The 23,761-nt window shown below is 39.5% G+C and overlaps 1 protein-coding gene across 2 annotated transcripts; it reads left to right on the top strand.

Annotated features, from left to right (window-relative positions):
* Nucleotides 1–545: 545 nt before the first annotated feature.
* On the top strand, nucleotides 546–23,761 carry shq1 (SHQ1, H/ACA ribonucleoprotein assembly factor). Of its 2 annotated transcripts, none has more exons than XM_088423539.1 (12): nucleotides 546–597; nucleotides 1,210–1,376; nucleotides 1,469–1,533; nucleotides 2,058–2,186; nucleotides 2,298–2,458; nucleotides 2,552–2,664; nucleotides 2,748–2,842; nucleotides 8,230–8,387; nucleotides 9,775–9,828; nucleotides 11,428–11,551; nucleotides 14,338–14,458; nucleotides 22,353–23,761. In XM_088423539.1, exons 2-12 carry the CDS (start codon nucleotides 1,234–1,236, stop codon nucleotides 22,918–22,920), a joined length of 1,731 nt encoding a protein of 576 aa, XP_088279665.1. In that variant the 5' UTR covers nucleotides 546–597; nucleotides 1,210–1,233; the 3' UTR covers nucleotides 22,921–23,761. The 2 variants fall into 2 exon arrangements, with proteins under 2 accessions (XP_088279665.1, XP_088279666.1); XM_088423540.1 differs by lacking the exon at nucleotides 546–597 and adding an exon at nucleotides 629–762.

The following is a 23,761-nucleotide window of genomic DNA, read 5'->3' as shown; positions in this document are numbered from 1 at the left end:
TTAATGATTCTGATACAAATTCTGACGACGGTAAAAACTTTGACAGTAAAAATGTGGGGAAAAAAACTGAACTCAAGTTTTTTTTTCCTTGAAATATGACAATTTGATTGATACAACTCCCAATAATTCAACTGGTCTCAGTAAAATCAATTGATTTTCGTCTTAATTTCATTGAGGTATAGTCACCGTTTAAATGAAAATGACCCGCGATTAATTACAGGTTGATACCTCCTATAGCCTACGTCTAATTGCTTTCGTAATACAATAAAAAAGACTTTGTTGAATACATCATCATGCCAACATAGAATTTCAGGTTTGGTTGTTCTCACATCATAATGAAACAATAAAATCTAAATGCATGTGTCCATTTTCTCTTCTACTTCTAAACCATGATAATAAGAGAGTCGTGAATCATATTGCAATCAGAACGAGTTGGTGCCTATCCCGTAATAATAGGAGAGTGTCATAAATAAATTACGCAATCGAAACAAAACGATCAGTTACTATTTACAATATCTCATTGACCATTTACACGGCACATTACGGTAAAACATGGCTGCTCACTGGTGCGGTCTTGGTGAGTGAGATTCGTTTCTGGTGAGTACACTCAGACACGTTTTCGCTGTATAACTGCACGTATGTTAACAACAGTCCAGTAATGAACAAAAAACGAGTTGTTCTAACAGTGCGGGATGAAAAAAGAAGAATTCTTCTCGTAACCGTGATGTGTTCAGCGAGATTCCTTGCACTTCCACAAACGTGGTCAGGGCAAACAAAACTCCCGTTGAAAAATCTCCATGTTAGGTTCGCAACGCAGATTAATACAAAATACTTAGATTTATAGTTACAGAGATAATTTCATATTGATTTTAATTATGTTTCCTTGAATTCGGTTTGCATTTATATACGTAAATCAATAATGATTGTTCAATGTTTAGCATTGGTGCTTGGAGCATAACGTGCTTCTCGAAATGGCTTGATGAAAGTCTGTAATCTCAATTCAAACATTATTGAATTATACAGGAAATCCATCCGTAGAATCAAAGATATCTACGATCGTAATGGTGTTTGTTGATGAAAAATATTACAAGTCACGTAGCAAGCCTAATGTTTAATGGATTGAACCACACAGGGGCGCACTATTGACAGCAGGTTTCCAGCCAGGTGTTCAAAATGTTTTTTTTTGTTTGTTTGGTTTTTTTGCTGCAGGTCTTTATCATAAAAACATTCACAATGATAACGCCTGCCTTTGACCTGAGTCAGGATCCGGACTACCTCATCCTCTCGGTCCGTGTGCCCTACACCAGAACGTCAGAGTTTGACCTCTACATTGATGGAACCGATGTTAAATTTTATGCCAAGCCCTACTTTCTTAGGTGAGTTCTCAAAAATATAACCGTTCATCGGATAAAAGATGGTATGGGTTAAATATGAATTAGATGTTAACCTTGCCTTATTTGTTTTGTAGGTTAACTCTTCCAGGAAGGGTCGTGGAAGATGGGAGAGAAAAGGCCATATTTGACATTGATAAAGGTATATAATAAAACTAAAGTGGACATTTTCAGATTTAGTGAGTAATGCTAGCATATGCATAGTGTGTTATATTTCATGACAGCGGCAGGTGGGATTGTGGGATCTTGTTTCTCATAAAGCAACACTTTTATAAACATATTCATAACTCACGTCGAGGATCATTGAGTATGCGGCCCTTCAAAGTTAGGACACCCCCGCTGCACAGTAACGCCTGGCACTTTGATCTGTCTTTGACCTTCATATAATCACTTCTAATGAAGTTGTCTTCATGGAGACATCTGCCTCATTGACGCTGACACCACATTGGTTGTCTGTCAGCACGGCCTTAGTTGACTTGCTGTGTCAAAATACTACAGCAACATCTGCTAATAAATCTCTAATGACTGTCCTTGAGCATACCTAAATTGAGCAGCTGCTATTTTTGTATCAATGGGACATGAGGTCATAGACATTCATTTTATGGAATGAATCATATCCACTGTTTTGATATCACCGATTATTTTGTATGTCCTGTCCATTTGCAGGTGTCTTCACTGTACACATCCCTAAAGAAGTTGCTGGAGAGCACTTTGAAGGCCTGCAGATGCTGACAAGTCTCCTCGCTCCCAGAGGATCCCGCTCGGCAAAACCTCTGTTAGAGGACATCAGCGCAGGTAACTCACAGGAATTCATCATCGCCAGTCTGCGCTCATTTACGCGCATTTGTGAGTAAAAATAGATCGCCGTGACGCATGCTGCAATCAGCGTTTGATTTTTAAAAAAAGGTTGCAGTGAAAGCGCGGGCGACGATGAGGCAGAAGATGAGGAGGATTTCGACTGGGAAGTTGAGCAGGAAGTATACGTTGAGAGATCTGAAGAGGAGCTGAACGGTCTGCAGAAATACGGTTTTGGCAATAAAAGGTCTGGAGTGTTTGCCAGATTACAGGTAGAACACTCTTGCTCACATAATGTAAATTTGATTTCTCGTGCTGATCTTAAATTTGCAGTGCATGTTTTTGTGGCTTGTATGTTCTAACAGGAAGAACTCAGTGATGTGATAGATGTAAAAAGCCCAGACACAACAACGCTAGCTGAGAGGAGGAAAGCACGGCTGGAGGCAGAGGCTTCGGACTTTTCCCCTGATCATTACCTGTATGTTTAGCATAAACAAACATCCAAAGGTTTTTTTTTTTTCTGTGCTCCACTTTCTGCTGAAGCATGTGGCGTTTTTGCAGAGCTGATTTGTTTGAAGACGATGAGATAAAAAGACTGCTGAAATTCAAATGTTGGTGGACAAAACTTCATCCTTCACCTCAGCTGGAAGAAGCTGGTATGTTGAAATGATCTTTTTTATGCCAATTTATTATAAATATGACGTGTGCAGTACTTCTAAAATATGACTACTGCATTTTTAAAGAACTACACTTGAGAATACACTTTGTTCTAAGCCATGGTACATTTTGAGTAAGTCTGCAGATAGTGTTTGTATTAGTTTTAATAGTAGTTTGTATTAATTAATGGCTAAATGTACCCAAATTAATCACAATTCTTTGCATTTTTCAATAGCCATTTTCTATGAAGCTTGTAACAGATATTTACAAAATCTTGGAATTAATATAGAATCAACCCCCCCCCCCCCCAAAAAAAAAAAAACAATTTATATATATATATATATATATATATATATATATATATATATATATATATATATATATATATATATATATATATATATATATAATGCAAAGCTCCCAAATCTGATGAAACTGGGAGAAAAAAATGCAAAACACTCTTTCAAAGCGTAATATTCAGTTTTAGTGTCCACTTAAAACAGGGAATTTCGTCGAAAATAGCATAAAAAATTTAACCGACACCACATCACTCTCTTTGGCATTGCTTCTTTGCATGGCCCTTGTGGCCGTGCCTTTTTCTCAATTCTCTGTAAAATTTGTATTTTCACCCAGTGGTTCTCTCTATTTGGTCCCCCTCACCCCCACTCGACGCACTGACTATAAATAAGATCATTATCTATAGAAATTATGTTAGTATACCTAAACCTGTATCCTTTTTAACATGAACACAAAAAGAGCAATATAAATCAACTTTCAACAACTTAATTATTTTTTACAGCATTTATACGGGTTACAGCTTCGTCTAAAACAGAACAAAATAACCAAGTTCATCAAAGTGCCTGAAAAAAAGCCTTTTCTCTGGGAAGAAAAGAAATAAATCCAAATCCCATTTTGCTTGATTTTACAAACTGTTTAGCCCCACACATTAGTTTGACCCACACAGCCAAAAGCCGAAAGGCTGCCTGAAGGTGGCATAATGCCACAGATAAACGGGAAAGCATGGCTGGATTGTTTGTGGATTCTCTTTCAGCCCAATTAACGACCTCTGACTTAGTCCTTTTTTTGTACCGCACTCAAATGGATTCCACTGCTGGGGGTTCTCTTCACCAAAGCGCTAACATTGTTCTCATACAATATATTAATACCCAAGGGACACATCCGTTTTCCTCAAGAGTAGGGTCAAAGCTCAGCTTGTCGACTAAGAAGCTCCACTGCCTAAAATGCCCCAGGGCACTTCAGTAGCAATGACACTTGGCTTTTATGAGCGTTTGAACTTGGACCTCACTCAATCACGGATCCACTGCGATGTTTTCTGGCACAGTTAAAGAAATGCTCCTCCGCCATTTCAGTGTAACAACCCTAAAAGGCATTATAGATTTTCAGTATCCTCTTTTTTTCCGAAGTTAGAAGTGGCTTTCATTATCACTTCCCATCCATCAAAAAATCAATTGCTAATTAACTAAGACTGATATGAGCTCTTTGATAGCCGGAGCGTCCATACTTAATTTCTTTCCTCAGCTCTTTTTACACCGCCGTGATAGCTTGTGAAGGCCTCAGCAAGAGCCAAGAGCCCATTTAATTGTGCTATCTCACAGCCCGCTAATACCAGCATGGTTCACGCTTTCATCTTAGATGTAGCGCATGGCTACTGCAAGCTTAGGAGAGGATTTAGATTAAAAAGATAACATTATCACAAGAGGTAGCGCTTTTTGAAGTGTCAAAGGACTCTTCTCCACAAGTGTGAGTACAGATGGCCAACAAGGCAAAAGCCGTCATCTGCCGTACTGGGTTCAGGCCGAAGCAGCAACCATTCGTCACACTATAGTGCAACTGCTCGTGTGCTTTGTTTGGTCAATTGTGTGAAAGCCATCATGCCAAGTACCAACCACGTCTTGTTTAAACATCTGATGGCAGCATGTCTTCCTTTACTACTGGAATGAGGGTAATGTGCTTGATTTGTGGTCCACACAAAGCCGTGTATTTTAAGAACGGAAGATATTTTTTTGTAATCCCCAGAGATGTTTTCATTAATAAAATGAATAAATGTTTTATGTCAATTTCAGCAAAAGTTGGGATTTGCAGATACCTCCTTGTATGCATTTGCCCGTGGACAGTCCTAACACGATATATATATATATATATATATATATATATATATATATATATATATATATATATATATATATATATATATATATATATTGAACGTTTTTTTTATATTAATTGTGATGGATTGAATGTTGGATTAAGACAACCAAATCAGATTCTGAAATAACCACAAATCCCCAGCCCAGGTAAAATAGATCTCTCACGTCTATCGCCGTCAATGGCAGTGCATGAATTCATATTCAGGATAACTGCACAATAACTCATTTTTCGTAAAATACCCAGTTACTTGTATCTAAGGTCTAAAATGCTATTTTCTATTGTAATGAATCGCAGGTATAAATGCATCATAAATGAGAAATGCGCAGCACTACCCCCTAAATCCATCAGAACTTTTCATGTGTTTTGTCCAGTGACCAAAAATGTGATTCAAAGATTAAACTAAATGACTCAATTGACAGTTTGAATTGCCAGAGGCTGGAGAATGACATCAGTCTGAATTTAACAGCTTGCCATCAGATTTTGAGAGCGCGCTCATGACTTGAAATGTCCTCATATGCTTAGATTCCCTTGACAGGACTTTTTCCATCTTGATCAGCGCTCCTTCACTGATATATATGTCATCTGACAGATGGGCGCGGACACAAGTGTTAATGAAGTAGAAAGTGCAGTCTTTGTGCTCGCTGGTGTCAGAGCCGTCACCCTGACAGGCCGCAGCTGTCCACTGGAGGCCCGTATGCATAAACGCCGCTGCAACCTAAATGGACCTGACAGTTTGGCCTCACACTACTTACTCAAGCTTGTTATGGCTAGATTTAGATGCCACTTGGAAAACTCTGACCTTTGACCGCATTTAGGGCAACCGCTGCATAATCCAATTTTACTACGTGCAGTTATAGACGCTACGCGGCCACGATATTTGCATTTATATTAGCTATATTTGGCCTTTCAAGGCCGTATTTGGACTCTCGTTTATCCAGTCAGAGGAATACTTTCAAACCTGCCGCCGTGTTTTTCACAAAGCATATTTCCTAAGGGTACAATGAAAACAAAATTCTTCTTTTCAAAAGTCTTTCGGAGCAAGTTTCCTTTTTTGGCACTTTGGCCGTTGAATTTTCATTGCATCCCTAATATTTACCCGATGCTATTAGGCCATCTGGGCATGCGGTGAGCAGTAAAGAGACAGACTGCCTCTCCAAATGGAGGAATTAGTTGGAAAATTAATTTCCCGTCAGATGAAGGCCTTCTACGCTGTGAGTTAATGCCCATTAGAATTAATGTCCTCCATATCAGAGACAAATAACCGTGCATGATGGCAATTAAGAGAGTAAATCTATCCAGACTGCCCTTCTTTTCATCGGTCCCGAAGAGTTGCCACAAATTAAAAAAATTTAAACTCTCGTTCACAGTAAAGAATCCATTCCACTGTATTTACACCCAAATTTAAAGTGAGTAACCTAGCTTCTTGTTTTTGGTTCAGGAATGCAAGTATTTAAAATAGTTACTTTTAATGTATATAAATTTTTTAAATTAAACATCAATGGACTGAAAGAATAACAATTCTATTCTATAGTGTATATATACTATTATCAGCTACTCTCTTGGAGCAACTTTACAATCTGGAAGTAGAAATTACACATTAGACTAATGGAAAAAAATCTTGCTTGTCAATGAAAGGATCTCATATTTTGGGGTGAGTACTAGTGGTAACAGTATTTGGTATCAGTATCACTGACCACCCAATAATTGAGTATTCCTGCTAATATCAGTCTGAAAAAAGTGTTTTTTGAAGTGTGAATTTTATCATAGCAGATTTGCAATTATTGCAGATTATCCGCCAATAACTTGATTGCAGGCATATGGGCGCCTCACATTAAAATATGTTGAATGTAAATTTGGTTTATCCCCTAAAGACATCTTTTAAAAACCCATTAAAATGTAGAAAACCTCAGAAAAAATGACCTCAAAACCTAAAATAAAGAAAATTATTAAATTATTATTAAATTAAGAAAAATATTAAATTATTAAAGAAAATTATATTATTATTATAATTATAAAGTTGTCTATAAAGTAATGATCCTTTTCCCATTTTATTGTATTTAAGTATTTGTTTTGCCTGTGCTATGTCAACACAGAAAATCCTTATTTGACTTTGACAGCTTTGTGACAAAGGTAACATAGAAGACTTGCTTGTGGTGTTTTATTGTATTTACGCCCCTCCCCTCCATGCGTCAAGTGCCTAAAGAAGAGTGCAAACAGATGTGGGTCCTCGCAAAGTGGTGTAGGTCTTTGTTTCCTGTGCCAGATGCACTGAGGATGGAGTCAGGTAGCATCTGCGGGGAGCTAACGTAATGCGGCAAAAATCTCTTTCCCAGAGAGGAAGTGCAGCATGAACATATCATGTACACGTATGGGAAAGTCATATGTTCCAAGTTTTGGTCTTTTTTTTTTTTTTTTTAACACGGATTACAAGTCATCTTGCAAGTACACACGACCCTCATTTACTAATGTAAAATTAGACCATGCTAGTCGCACACATAAATTTACATTTGAAAAAATGTCTTATATATATTATCCGCCATGCTGTCCATATTTTATTTGATTAACCATTTTAATATCAGGTCTGTATTGTTCATTTCATTTATTTATTTCATTCAATTATAAAAAGAAACCCCCCCCAAAAACATGATAATTGGGTATTTACTGATCCCGATCACGTCATTGGAAATCAGGCCCAATCACATTATTTGTGAAAAAGATGGGTTTAATTTATTATTATTATTATTATATATTTTTAATATACTGTAATTTCATTTTTCAGTAGAAACAAAAGTAGCACCAACATATTTTCAACAACATTGACACTCTTGGATACTGCACCAACATAACAGTAACATGCCCAATTGCATTTACTGGTGGGCAGTGCCTCCTGGTGGCAAGTTAAAGATTTATTCGACCTTAAAATCAATACTTTGATTCCTTCTTCTTCTGTCTCCACTTTTTTTTTACCAGGGGATTGCCACCTGGTGGCTAAAAACAAACAAACTGCAGATAACTCGCACTGGCCTATAAGCCACAGGGTTCAAAGTTTGAGAAAAAGTAGCGACCTTTAGTTTGAAACTTACGGTACTGGCTTTAAATACATTCTACCAATTCATGGAATTTCAACATTTAACTGGGGGAATAATCTCAAAGTGGTTTTCTTCAAGTTTTTGTAATTCCTCTGTTTTGCCAAATAAACATTGACTGCGTTCTGCAGCTATAGAGTTCAGCAGTGAGGAGAAAGAGCAATTGAGGAAATTCAACAACCAGTCGTACCTGCTCGACAAGCCATCCCGTTACCAAGCGTGGCTGAGCCTGGTGGACATCATCTTGGCCTACTCCTACGAAGTGCGCTCCACGGAGGGTGAGCACAACGTAAGTGACGTTTATGTGTGAAGAGAAGAACTCCTCCTGAGAAGCTCTTCACCTTGGATCACAAAGGCTCTGAGACCCATTTTCCATTTCAATCATAGCCTTAAGAGATTATCATCTGAGAGTCTAGGCCTCTTTTTGTCACTCCCTGGAGGCAAGACCAGCAAGGTGACAATTGGTAAAATATGCATGAAAAAAACTGTAGAACCCACATTTTATCCACACTGAAAAGTTATACTGCGGTGGTTTTGGTGTTTATATATTGTGAAGTTCAGAAAACCTCACAAGTTAATGGGGATGGGACAAGACAAAAATCCCACAAGGCAAATTGTATTGTGTATCTGTATTTGTCTGCATTTGGTACATGCAGCATCCACTTCAACCTGTGGGCCTAAGGGGGCTCCTCCCACCTGTGGTCCCTTCTGAAGTTTCTGATTTTCCCCAAATTGGGGTTTTTGAGTTGTTCCTTCCCCTTCTGGGAGCTTTGACATGACTTCTTTTTTCGAAAGAAGTGTCGACATGACCTCTTTTCATCTGTGAAGCCCTTTGAGACTTCGGTGATTCGGGGCTCTACAAATAAAATTTGATTTGATTGAAATTGTTTAACTGCCTATTAGCTAGTTAAAAAAAATGCATCCCACTGTTTTCCAGCGAGGCTGCTTCTATTCAGTATTTTTCTATGTGGAAAAAATAACTTGTTTGGTGAAAAACAGAAGACCAAATTTCCACTTAATAATGAATACCAAATGTAACTTTAAATTTAGCTTTAGCTATCTTTTTTTTTTTTTTAACACCACACGTAACGTCAGACGCACAGAAAACTTGACTCAGCCTGCTATTTTTATTGGTGACCAGTAACAGCAGCGACTTGTCAAAATGTCAGGACCTAAGTGTATAGTTTTGATTTAAGTCTATTAAACTGTCTCCGAAATGTAAGACGACTGCTCTCGATGGCACTCTTGTGCTGCGAGCTCGCCACTAATTTATGCTATAGACGCTGCGCTAAACGCTGGCAACAGACACCGTCCAATAAAATGTCAGTGTAATTAAGTTGTGTTTTAGTGCCCTGAAATGGCAATTGAATATGATTTCATAATAATGTTGCAATTTTTTATATCGGATAATGTACTCAAACTTACTGTGGGAGGCAATTGAATTGAGTTGTCACCATTGTTGCGACATGTTTTTCAGGGAAGAACTTAAAAATAATGTTCGTGTCCATACGTTATTTGGTATCGCACGGTTTATACTGAAAGCATTGGTTGGCCTTCTCACCACATTTTGTAATGTGTTTTACTGTCATTCCATTGCGCTTGCAAGCCCCCAAAAATCTCAGCCCGTCCCTACAAGTTAGTAAAATAGATTAATTTTCACCTTTACTTTTATGCAGGTGGAGTCACCATGGACAATCAGAAAACTCAGTGGAACACTGTGTTGGCTAGAGGTAAGTTTTCCGCCAAAATTACAATGGATGCTTTTACTGTGTTTACTCCTTTTGTGTGATTGCTAAAATATTTACAATAGGAAGCACTGGCACTTTGGCAACAACGTAAAAAAAAACAGAATAAATCTCATTTTAGTAAATTCTTCATAATTTCTCACGTTCATATCCGTAAGTTATCTGTTTGTTTAAGTGTTTCATATATCCCACATTGTGAGCAGTCAGAGAATGCCTCCCCAATGTAACTTTGAATGCACTCCAAGCAGTTGCTTTTCCCTTTTCCTCACGGCTCAGCTCAAGTTAATTTTGCTACTAATACCCAAAGTTACACACCATCTGTGTTCGAGCAAGTTTATGATTATGTTTATATGCTAAAAGACCACAATTAAACGAGTCAAATGGAATACCTTTCCGTGGTCGCTAACCGGTGCACACAGCTCCACACCTTATCGATCTAAATTGAATCAGCTGCAGATATCATATCCTCTCTGGTTACGTAATATCCCTGTGTGTGAACAAGGATGGAATTGGACGTTTGTTCAGTCTGCTTGCTTCTTCTTTTTTTTTTTTAGATAATGTCGTAACAACCTCAGCTAATATAAGCTGCAGTCAGCTGCAACAGGCACTGGCTACTAACAGCCAGCTTTGTTATGATAATTACTGTAACTAATAATATGGACGATATAAAAAAGCACATCTGTGCGTCAAATCCCGGCTCATATGGCTGATGGATTGATCTTCCTTGAATGATGTAGAATCAAAAAAATAGATATTTAAGTTACCTTTTATAGGACACGCCCATACTTTGGCTTTCATTTTTGGTTAAAAAAAAAAAAGTGTGTTCTATCTTTTTGTGTCCTATATTCCTATAACAATATTTTTCCGAAGGTGACCACAGCGAGGGGTAGTAGCTCTTTATTTTTTGGTGGTACCAATGTAAACTACAGCTTCCCACTGTCTCATCAGTCAGTACATTCATTGCCAAGCCCCATTTCTCCGCCGGTTATACTGTATGCATGACACCAGGCCATGATCCTTCATTCTGTCTCTCTTCCGGGGATCATTATATCCCCTTACACCCCGGTCCGCCCCCCCACCCTCGCCCAGCGCCCACCCACTGCATGATACTTGTCCTCAGTAGACTGCCGTCGTGACGCCTGCAGCCGGCAGACTTTATTTACACTGTTGCTAAACAAGCCTGAGGGAGAGACTGATTTCTGATGACACTCATGTCCCAGCTCACAGTGCACCCTTAATAGGCCACAATGAAGGAGAATAATACAAGAGATAAAAATCTCCTGGCGCCGCTGCCATTACCGGAGCAATCTGAGTGTGGATGCAGTGTTTAAAGACAAGCAGCAATTAAGAGGCGAGCGTAGCGGCAGTGGGAGTTTGAAGCGCCTATTTTGTCAGCTCAATAAATGGAGAAGGGGGATTGTTAAAAGTAATTAGCGCACCGCCGACTGCGATAGGAGCCCGTGGAAAAGTAAGAAAAGCCCCGCGGCCAAAATGTCTGGCTGAGCCGTTGTTTACTGCCATTTGCATCTCGGTGTGATTAAGTGCCGGATATCTTTTGTGAGTGTCGTGTCTTCTGTCCCTCAGACTTACAGCTCCTTGCAGGAGGTCCTGGTGTCATTCGGAAGAAGGGTTTTGTGCTATCCACTCTACCGACACTTTGCCATGGCGTCCGCTTCTGTTTCCGACACGGTGGCCGCGTTTCGGTCAGGTGGGTTTGTCGTAATACTCTCGTGCTGGTTGACTTCACATCGCTTTGAAAATGACTAAATGATGGTAATTATTAGGTGGCTCCCCTTGAAAGCGTAGGAGGGAATTTTTTTTTTCAAGGGCCTAGATCGCGATATGTTTACACTTTCCGCAATTAAACGTATGCATATAAGTTCCATGTGACGCTTTTATTTAACAATTTAATTTCTTATTAAACATGAGTTTTATGCTACAGACATTTCTAACCAGAAAGTGAAAAGTCTTGTTTACCGAAGTCGCACCACTCACCATGTGACTGCCATGCCCCCTTTATGATGTCATTCTATACCACAAAACATCCATCCAGGCATCATCTTGATGTAGAGGGAATGAAGGAGAAAAACAAGCACTTTTACTGAAATTAATATGCAAAGCAGTGTATATTGATCATACTCTCTGACACGTGGTCCTCCTGTCAAATCGCCCCTCATGGGAACCCATTATTCATAACAAACGTTCCGCCGGCGGGTGACTGACATTGAATGTCCAGCATGCATTTTAGCCACTTTGGCATTTTCAACAGTAAAACGTTGTAACTAATTAATGAAACTTTGCTGTTTACTTGGCCGACTGTGTAAAATCTCTCCTCCCCAACACCGTAACTAAAACTGACCTAAAATACCTTAATAAGGTCGGTGTGTATTTACTCTTGCACGGGCGGTGTAGAGGAGCTACAATTTTTTTTCTGTCATCATAAGCTTTTTTTCAAGTCATATATAGTGAGAGTACAAAATAAGCAAGAAATGCTTAGAATTGCACCATAAAGTAAAATAACATATTGGGGGTGTTCAGGGTGAGAAAACAACATTGTATCATGGTTAAAAGCTCTAAAAAGTCGTCTTTTCATGACAGGGCCCCTTTGAGTATAGGAGAGTGGCTTTCATTGTTAAGCAGTTTCCATCGAGCGCTAAGTTAATGTATAATCCCTAGATCAACTTAATCTTCAAATCAAAAGCCTCCGCGGTCACATAAGACATCAGTGTAAACATATACTGGATTATCTGCTCCATGATGATGTTAAAGCTCATAAATGACAGCAAATTAAAGGCCTTTAAAGCCCAGATTAACATTTCTGCGGCTCATTAGGTAGCAAAGGAAGTTGATCAGGAAAGCCAGCGAAACAGCATCTGGTCTCACTTTGCCTTACCTTGTTAGCACCCGCAAAGCATGTTAAGCACACTCAAAGTGGAAATTGCTTTACTATGTTAAACCTCTGCCACACACCGCACTATATTTAACCTATGTTTTAACCATAAATAAATGTATGAAAAATAAATACTGGGTGACCCAAAATGATCGCAATCCATATAAAGTGACTGGCATTTCTACAACTCATAATGGAATGTCTAGATTTGTTATGAAATGAAATTTCAGATAATTGAAAATGAAGATGTGAATATATTTTAATTCCGCACTCCATTCCATTTAAAATGATGCATAATGCATGGAAGTAGCTACGCGCTTGCCTGCGTTTATTTTGTAAACCATGTTTCGTGTCATTGTATTCGTCACCAAATATGGCACTCCAGATCTGATTTTCATTCAGTCACGTGACCAGCATTTTCATTACACTATGTTTCCCAAATGGGATTAATGACAGCTCGGTAAAGCAAAGCCCTTCAGACAACATATGGTTTATACCCTTTTGGTTTACCACGCTTTTGTTATTATGATCATGTTGTATCTTTCTTATATATATGTATGTATGTGTGTGTGTGTGTGTGTGTGTGTGTGTATATATATATATATATATATATATATATATATATATATATATATATATCCTACTACTTATGTTATTGGATGCCATTAACCTTACTCCTCTAGATGTCAATAAACAAGTTTCCTTATGAAAGGGGGAAAATAGAATCTTGGAAGCAAGTGTGTGTTTTTTTTGCTTCACACGATCCAAGTGGTGACATTGAGGGCAGAGTTCCCCGCATGTGATCCCATGCTCAAATGAGAACCAAATGTTTGTTTAAGGTTTTCCTCGCTGCGAGTGTACTGTTTATTTGGATTGGCTCGGAATGTCTTGGACAATGCGGCCTGGCCTTGGAGAAGCGGAGAATGGCATTTTCTCCTTTCCCTCGATAGATTGTTGCTTCTATCAAGAGGCTGTTTATGTGCACGAGTGAAGGGGAAAGTGCCTTGGCAGTTTTACTTACTATAGATCGAAGCAAAGAATCTGTTAGGATCATAAATAGCAGTCTGCATTTCATGGTTTGTGCACTTCTGGGTTTCAAACTTTCTGGAGAACTGACCTACTTCTGCGAACGCCGTCGCGATACCCGATTAAGCGTTCATGACTGGTGATTGAGTTTGCTGAGACGTTTGCAAAATGCATTACAAAGGCGAGTCTTCAAACAACTGATGCTATTTTTTGCTGCGTGAACCCAAACATGTTTTTGACAGAAATTCTGGCCCCTGCTGCAATTAAACTGACAGATCGAATGCCCAAAATAGACCAGTCCTTTTTTTCTTTCTCATTTCCATGCTTCTCACTCTCTTTTATTTATTTATTTTTTTACCCCGGATAATCAAATTCTTGACCAGAATCCCAAACGATCGGGATTTAAATGACTCACTTGTCTTAATGGGATTTTTGCTGTGATGTCGTACCCTTGTCTTTGATGTATACAACACAGGCTACAAGGCTGCCTATGTGTCTTGTGTCTGTCAGCCGCCTGAGCGCCTCGTAACGAATACAAATGTTTTCATTTGCATGCCGTCTTATTTTGCGGTGTCTAGGGAAGGCCTGCATCCTCAAATGCCTGCTTGATATTCACAAAGTCTTCAGACAGAATGACCCGGCCTACATACTCAATGACCTCTACATCACTGACTACTGTATCTGGATCCAGAAGGTCAAGTAAGTTCACAGAACCACTCAGGTCGCATAAACGCGCACACCTTTGCGACTTTCATCTTCAAACCTTCGTAGTAGGGGGGCGACCAGACACTCAATCCACAAGAACGAGACGAGATTTTTATAATATGAAAAAGCACAATGCCCAGTATGAATTTTCCACTTTTCTAAGTTTTCTTTTATTGAAAGAGGCCACGAGAAAATTCATAAGATAGCACACAAATGTTAGCATAAAGAGAATAGGCACTTCTGGTTTGGCAACAAATAGGTCGAGAATCCATTCCTTCTCAGTTTGTGGGACCTTTTTGGCTGGGAAGTAGTGCTCAATTGCCTGTTAACTCTTTTAGTGCCATGGATGAGAATTCTCGTCCTTTAACCCTTTACTGGACAACAAAGCGGCCGCTTTCGGCCGATAGTCAAACCAGACAAAAATGGCTTTTATTAAGCACATGTTTTTCTAGTTTTAAGTCCTAAACAGGCAAGAATTTTAGAGAAATGCAGGGATTCTTTAGAATTTTTGGACACTTTTGGTCATTTTGCCTGTTTAGACTATTGGCCGAAAGCGGCCACTATGCCCAGTAAAGGGTTAAAATAGTTATCCAAGTAATAAATAATTAAATTCTTGTCAAATTCGTTTTTAATGAAGGGTAGCTGACACCCTTAATATAAGCAAATTGAGCACTGTAGTGCTAACTATGACCATTGGGTGGCAGTGTTTCCACATTTATAACACAGCTATAACCTACATCAATTCTAACTGAAGAATGGAAGTCAATCTTTCAATGGCAGACCCCATATTTACATAGACATAGCACACAATATTCTAACATATAATATAATAACACTTGGCACTGAATGAGTTAAATTAGCGAGTCAAAAATGCAGTCTTGGTTGTCTTGTGTATCAAAAGTACCGTCAGGATTCCACACCTTTACCCGCAGTCTGATGAATATTACACCCACGTTTCAATGATGAAGCTATGGGCGCGTGACTCCGACATAAGCTCTGTTTTACTTTTGGCCCGAGTTCAGCAAACTGGTGTGCTGCTCTGGAAAAAGCCCAGTTGAAAAATGTGCGCCTGATGTTGTAGGCTCAGTGCCCAGATGCAGGCACTTTAAAAGGTCTGTTGGGATTTGGAGCTTCCCCCAATCCCTCGCATTTTCATTTCCAGGCAAAATCTTGTTCTGCCCTTAAATAGCGGAGGATGCGTGTCTACATTATAGAGGCTTCGGTTCATCTGTGGTAGCATATTGTTCTTCATAAAATTGACAAAGAAAAGAAATACTGTAGATAAACTTTTTTTTCGTGCTCTGGCAGCTCACTTAAAAAAAAAGGGATTTGTCTTCGAGCTCGGGGGCAACAGAGAAACATTTCACCTATCTGCTTCTCCATCACACCTCTTGGTTTGTTTATTGAAAAATAAATAAATAAAATAAACATGCAAACTCCAGACAAATAGGTCAAACCAAAATTTGGACCTAAAAGCTTTGACGATAAGAAAGACATGCTAACCACCCGCCACCCTCAGCTGTGATATGACGACTCCCTCACTTTTTACCCGCCGCCGCAATTTCCATTTGTCATAATAATCGAAAGAATCTTTTGTCAAAATCAAGCTTGTGCCCGCGTAAGCTTTTGGGTCCCAAGAATCTCAGCTCCGCCTCCACGGTTACATTCACTTTGTTGCCGCGGCTCTTTTGTGTAACTCGACAGTTTTGATGACATATCGCCCAAGCGTTGTTTTCTCCTCGGCGAGATATTCCCCCATGTAGGATTTGTCACGTCTGCGCTAAGTAAGTCATGTTAGGGAGCCGAGCGGAAAGATGAGATGTAATCTTATACCCTGGGTGCCATCCGTGTATCTTGTCAGAGCTCGCAGATGAGGCAAGACGCGATCAGTCTCAAATGATGGCACACGGCGATTAATGGCTGTTTGTAGGCCTGGGGGGCTTGATTTATTTAATCTCCTTGTCGTCCCACATGCATTTCTTCTCATAAAGTCCCCCTGACTGCAGAGACATCGGTCTCAGATTTACAACCTCATAAAGACTTCAGTGTGATTTAAGCCAAAGGGCAGGCACTCCCTTTTACTCTCACACTCGTGGGCGCGCAGTCAAAACAAAGCGTCAACCTTGTGCATTGAATCAAAAGCGCTCTCTTCAAAAAGATTACGGCTCATCTTGTCCAAACCTTGTGAATCTCTTCAAGTTCCTGAATGCGACACGAATCTTCCAACAAAGATTTGAAAGCTGCGGGCTGCGCACGAGTTTATATGTTCTTATTTATACGTTTTTATTTATCAGTCTGTTAGTCGGAAGAAGAGATTTGACCGCTCAAAGGAATAATTCTTCATGAGAAAGATGACTTGAAAGTTTCACGTGAAGATTTAGTTTGGACAAAACTACAAGCAGACAATAGTTTTTATTGAGGACTGGGCAGTATGGCCCATAAGCAAAATCTCAAGTTTCTCATTCCTTAATTCTGAAGGACATTTTTAGTTTAATGGAAGAAAAAAAAAACATTCATTCAATTCTTTTTTTTTCATGTCATGAAATATTCTGCATTCATATTCAGTAATATTTTTCACCATTATTTTGATTAATGATTGAGAATCAGTTTTAACATAACATTCATAGCCCGTGCATAACTTGCTTAAAGAATCATCCATTTCTTTTTTCATTCTTAGCATTAAAAGTGTATTCTTTTTCTATCATTAACTTAATAGCTATGCTTTCTTTCCATGCACAATTAATACCTTGAATACACACTTTATTTATATATATATATATATATATATATATATATGTATATGTGTGTGTGTGTGTGTGTGTGTGCGCGCGCGTATAGACAAAATATGTATTTAAATGCCACAATTAAGTAGTTAGCATTCCACCACTTTTGCTAAATCTTTATTTCACTATTTGGCCAACTTTCAAATCTTTTGATTTATATTTAAATGTATTTTTACAATGTCGAATTAATTCAACTTGAGTCTATCGAAAAATCAAAGAAAAACTCTGAAAGAAAGCAAACATTCGTTTTGACATCCTGACATTGTCTTACTGAGAATCTCGAGCTTATATAAAGACAGAAATCAATCCTTTCTGATATAAAAAAGCAAACTAAAAGGCCACAATCCCAACAGTAAATACAGCACCTTATACAACAAAGATGAACAATAATAAAAATGACAAAGGTGGCAAATTCATGAGCATAGCGACCGATATCACAACAAACAGAGCAATTGTGTATTATTCCCCAGACTGGAAAAATGTCAAGAAAAAGCTGAAAAAAACTTCACACCATACCAGAAGATATACGCACGACAGAAGTGTGAAGTGAGCACTTCCCAAACGCCACAACAAAAAATAAAATAAATCCAAGAACATTTTAAAGATCTGCTTTTTGTACTTTACAAGTATGGAGAAGCGCCTTGCTTCTTCCTCTATTTCCTCTGACTTATTTGTACAAATCCGTAAAGAATTTCCCCATACTCTGAAAATCCATAAAATCAAGTATAAGGGTCAGAGTCTGTTTGGCAAATTACCCAACAGACCATAGATAGTTTTTGTTTTTCTGTCTATCCTCGATGGACTCAATAGAGATGAGATGATTCAAGGAGTGACCAGACGGCTTTTGTCAACACTATAAATGAATAACGCGGCTTCTTTATCTCATGTTTGCTTCGGCACCGGAGGAGATCCGAGAAGCTCGGCGTGTTAGAACAAAGACGTGGGATCATCCAGCTAACACGGACAAGTAGCACAGATTTCTTCCCGGCGTGGTGCAACTCTAGCGTTTTGGGCGGAACAGACCGGCTTTAGACAGACTTACACATTTTGCACAATTACCAACCGTCATATATCAAATGGGCTTCTTACACGCTTCCAAACGTGATACCACAGGAAGATTCTCATGAAATATTCAGTATCGCATATCATGTTTCTGGTGTCTGGATCGCCAATGGACTTCCGTTTCAGTATTCAGGCCTAGGCTGACCTATCTGATCTAGGTCAAATGTGACCGACACCTATCCCCTCTGGCGTCTGGAAAAAATTCCCTACAATAGACAGACCGTGACTATTAAGTACCGTAATTCCCCCAATATAGGACACACCTGTGTCTAGATGCACACTTAATTTTAGGGTCAAATTCTGGTATTTTCTGTTACCGTGTATAAGATGCAACAAGATTCAGGCGACAATATAAAAACAGTATAATAACTCTCATCTTTGTCAGTTCTTCGTATTTGTTCATATCCGTAAGTGTGTTTTAGATTTCCCACATTGTGAGCCACCAATGAAAAAAAAAAAAAAAAAAAGCGAGCACTAGAAAGAAGTTTTGAGTGAGAAATCCATCAACATGCCGTCCACCAATTCAGCCTGATCTCGATTATATTTTTTAGTTCAAATTGCCGTTCAAGATGAACGTGAAACGTCCGTTCTTTATGTTGGATTTTATCGAGTAACCACCCCCCCCCCCCCCCCCCCCAAAAAAAATGCAACTTAAACACCATTGCAACTTATTTATGTTTTTTATAATGCAATTTTTGTACTGGTGCTGTTTTGTTTGCGGAGTAATTTATAGTTGGGAAAATACGGTAATCAACAGCACATGCCAAGGCACGGACCCTTTCCGACTTCCGAAGTCGGAATGTTGATCTAGGTAGGCCTTCATGTCATAGCAATGGATCATCTCTCCAAGCGTAACAGTAATTTATTCATCCGAAAATACACTTTGAAACGTTTCAAAGAGCACGGGCAAACATGCTGAATAAGGTTCCCTATCACGCAAAGACGACGAAAGGAAGGTCAGGCTGTAATTGAAGTGGAATACTTTCTCTACGCTACTTTCTCTCGCTCGCTCCGTCGCGCACACCCTCTCTTCCTGTTTCCATTTCAACGCTTTGGCAGATGGAGGCGTCTTTGTCTTAGCAAGTTTTCCAAGAGCCAGCTCTTCTCAGTTTAATGAAGGCTAGCCACAACAGCCGCGTCGTAATGACCGGTTTATGTACAACGTTATCCCTCCCCCTCCTGGACAGAGCCTTTGTATTCACCACAGGCCAAGCTTCTCCCACCACAGAGCAATGGAGGGGAGGGAAAACAAGCCTGCCTCTTCAATGCTAACTCAATAATGACTTCCCACGGGGGGAAGAGAATACAGGGCCGTCTTTGAAGTGGCTGTTCTGCAGGAGGCTCTCCTGCCTGGGTCGCACTGTTGGAGACTCCAAACAAGCCCGATTCAGACTTTAAACGTAAATCATCAGTCAAGTCTATCGTCGTCATGTGTGGTTGTCTGTTAGTCATAAGATTAGATTTGGAGCTCAGTTTTTATTGTCCTTAAAGTGATCAAAACTCTTGATGTTCTCACCCAAATATTGGTTTGCTCGCCATGCAAGATCGTTTAGGTTTTGTTAAGAGATTGCGTGTTCTGATTGTTTTGATGTTCTGAAGACCTGTCCTGTTATTAAGATAGTAGTATCTAGGACGTTTTACTTGGTTTATCTTTCGGGCAGGTGGACATTTGAGTGGGTTCCAGTGTTCAACTAATGTCATTTACCTGATATGTGTCTTTGGCAGTGTTTGTAAACAACTATGGGTATGGGCCAATAGGTGAAAACGCAGGACAGGAAAAGGATAAAAAAAGCAAATTTGGGGCCACTTGATGAAAAGAAGTATACCGCGTGGCTCACTTCTGGCTCTGCACAGTCAAAAACTAGAGACCAAATACAAATGACCACCACGGTGGACACAAATAAATAGTCTAGGTCTTAGGTTAAAACCAGTAGACCAAGGGACAGGCGGATTCTTCTACAGTCCCACAAGTCTTCCAATAGAAATGTTGATGCCCCTCTACTGATTAATTTGACAACTGTCCATCATGAGCAGAGGAACAACGGAACATAACGCAGATTTTCCGGCGCAGTCCCATTCGCTTCAATAAATCTGTTTCAAATTGATTGTGCGACAATTACAAATTCAATTTGAGGTCAGGGATCTGTGGAAGATTCATCCGTGCATGCCCTGATGTTTCTCGCTGGAACAGAAAAGGGTCCTCCGCTCGTCTATAAGGCATTTTGGCCTGGATATCTTTGCCGATTGTCTGAGTTGGTTCAATTTTGTTAAAGGCTGGATAAAGTGAGCGTGACCCACCAATTAGTTGAACAAATCCGAACCCAAGACAGTCAACAACAAGCAGCAATGAAAGGCATCCGGTATGCGTTTTTCTTCTTGGTATGTAGCAGTTTATTACAAGACAACCTTTGTTCTAGAAAAAGCCAGTTTTATTCTCATTCCGTTACCATAGTAACAGAACCGAGTCAACAAATCAACAGACCGCAGTGTGTCTATCTTTATTCTTAAGTAGCATTACCGCTGAGGTCGGTACCGTCCCGCCAGCGTGTCAAAAATTGGTTTAGCACAGTTATAAAACACTAAAATGACTAATTACCAAACTGAGATAAACGAAATTGCTTGGACACTCCTGTTATGTTGTCGGCCAAACCGACACATTTGAAAGTTAAAGTAAATGTGGAATATTACATAGTCCAAGAATTTTGCTTGTCTATTGCATAATAAACACACATCCATCTTTATATCCAGTTAAAATAGTGTTTGTATGCATTTTTTTTTTAATAAGTAAGCAAAATATGGTCAAATTGGAGGAATATTATTTTCATTTCTGAAGGGAGGAATTCACAAGATTTGTTTGTAATCAAGATTACACAGAAAAATCTGAAACATTTGGATAGTTCCACATTACCCTGTAGTGTTATTACTATTTCAGAGAAACGTGTATCAATGAAGTATTGCCTTTGTAACCATGAAAGTGGATTGTCAGTTTAAAAAAAAAAACGCTTTGGGTAAATCTTGACACCTCTGGGTCATATCTACCCAGAGATATATGTTCTTGAGAAATTAGTTTAAATCCCTGGTTAAAACAAAACATTTCTTTCCGACAAGTTTGGTTGATTAAATAGGCCCCGTGAACAATATGGCTGTTCCTTGCAATCAAACATAACAGGAATGTTCATGAATACACACCCTAAGTTGCCTAAAAAAACACTTCATTCATCAAAGGGGAAAGAAAGGAGCCCATTAGGACTCTATAGTGAAGAGGAACAGTTGTGGGGCACAGCAGTAGGTCAATTGGACAAGAGTGGGTAACAGGAGCTGAGTGTGAAAATGTGAATGACAGCAAAGGAATTACTCCCAATGCACACTCAGACTCAAACCAAGAGAGCTCAAAAACCGTTACTCCGACCTGAATGGACACAGTCTGAATCTCTGTGACCCAGAGAGGTCAGCTTGTAATCACCATGACGAAGGGGGCAGCATGCATGACCCAAAATACAGCGCCAAAGGGGGGGGGGTTACTGAGTACTTGGCATTGCATACCGGCAGCAGCATCATAATAAAGAGCCGCTCTCGACAGGACGATATCAGATTTACGACAATTTTGCCTCGCGGTCCCAACTCCGGAACGGATTAATGTCGAATGGCGGGGCTCCACTGTTATTAGGTAAGCATTAGTCAAGGGTGTCAACAACCTTCCAGAAAAAAACAGATTTGACGAGAATATTATCACTTATTATTGTTATTACTCTTTTAAAAGACGAGAATTCTCATCCATGTCACCGAAAGAGTTAAAGCAGATGACGCAGAAGGGAAACATCTTCCCGGTTTGGACGGATTTGGACGATTTTAAATAACCTTATTTTGCCTGTCCAGGTTATCGACTGAAGTGAAAATTTTGCCAAGCGATCCTATTCTATTGGCCCGTTCCCATATAAGGTCAACAACTACACCGTGACTTTGCCAACGATGCTGTAATATTCACAGTGAAGGCCCCGGGAATTAGGTGCCCTGAACTGAACCGTGTTTATCTAATCTCATAGATCAAAGAAGTTGTCGGCATTGGCTTCTGCACTGCGAAAAATCACCCTACAGAAAAAAGATGTAAATTTGGACATTGAGGAACTGGAGGACGCAGCCACAATGGTTTTAGAGGAGGAAAACGGCGCTTCGGTGCATCCCAGCAGCAGCAGTTCCAGCGACAGCGGCTCCTCGGAAGAAGAAGATGAGTCTGAAGCCGAAGAGCAAGAATCCCGTCCAGGAGGGGGAGGAAAGGCAACTAAGGACAGCCCACTTAAACCTCTGCACACCGCCGCCGCCTCTCCCGCCATCCCGCAGGAGGGAGCGGCCACACCGCTGTCAGCGGAGAGCGGCCCGGACATCCTTTCCCGAGCCGCAGAAGGCTGCACGGCGCTCATCCAGGAGCTCGGGGAGCTTCGAATCTCTCAGGGATCGAGCGACAGTCCTGAGGCGGAAAGAAATGATTCGCAGCAGAGCATCGCTTCAGGAGGGAGCAGCAGCGGGACTTTATTAGAAGCCAGCCCTCGCCCAAATCCGTTGCTCATCGTGCAAAAAGACCAAGATCCTTATACGGTGGACTTTTTTTCATGACGACGACTTTTGAATGTAACCCATGTAAGTCCTTAAATGTGATTTAGTCGTGTTGCCTTCTTCATTTCTGCTAGATTTTTTTTTCATTGTTTCATTTAATTAGCATGTATATTTGATAACTTTTCTCATGAGATGAGTGCTTTTCTCGGCGTGTTTTTCGACTCTGTATATACAGGGCTAATAATAAATATTCATTGAAATACATATCTTGGATTTTGTGGTCCATAAATCTTTTGCAAATTTTGTTTTTGAATTTGAGGTGATGAAAGCAGCCAGTAATAAATCGATGTGGCCCCTTAATTCAGATAGTCTCAATTGGGGTAGGGGATCCCTGGGGGCATGTCAGATTTTAACATGGTACATGTTTCCGAATTAAGAGCAAACTAATTGGAACATGACGCACCCTATTTTGAATTGTGGCGACCCCGAACGAGCCCCAACAAGAAGATTACGCATGGACTGTGTATAAAAGTTTGTTACATGTGAAAAATAAGATGTATGTATGTGTATTGATGTGTATGTATATCTATATATGCATATACATTGGTGTATGTATGTAGAGTTTATATACAGCATTTATTATGTAGAAATATGACTATATATGAATTATATTGAGTTTATTTTGATTAATGCTGACATTTAGGAGCAGTGTGACTTGTTATGTCTTTGGGATATGAAACAATATCTATATTAACAACATATGAGCAAATCGAATACATTGTGTTGGCATAGATCAGTTTTATACTTTTTCCTACTTCTTTTTGAACATATAAACCTCACTGAACTGCCATATAAACTGACAATTCCTTTACTTGCTTTTTTGTTGTTGTTGTAAAATAAT

The sequence above is a fragment of the Hippichthys cyanospilos genome, chromosome 9, assembly GCF_059441005.1.
Source record: "Hippichthys cyanospilos isolate Australia breed blue-spotted pipefish chromosome 9, RoL_Hcya_1.0, whole genome shotgun sequence".
Taxonomy (NCBI): Eukaryota; Metazoa; Chordata; class Actinopteri; order Syngnathiformes; family Syngnathidae; genus Hippichthys; species Hippichthys cyanospilos.
The sequence above is the reverse complement of the archived record's forward strand: the minus strand, read 5'-3'. Positions and strand labels throughout refer to the sequence as shown.

Bases quoted from the DNA above. Each gene is read 5' to 3' on its own strand.
- shq1 (XM_088423539.1), top strand. From the start codon at position 1,234: ATGATAACGCCTGCCTTTGACCTGAGTCAGGATCCGGACTACCTCATC. The intron at 2,665-2,747 runs GTATGTTTAGCA...GCGTTTTTGCAG, and splicing joins TTTTCCCCTGATCATTACCT to AGCTGATTTGTTTGAAGACG. The intron at 14,459-22,352 runs GTAAGTTCACAG...CTAATCTCATAG, and splicing joins ATCTGGATCCAGAAGGTCAA to ATCAAAGAAGTTGTCGGCAT.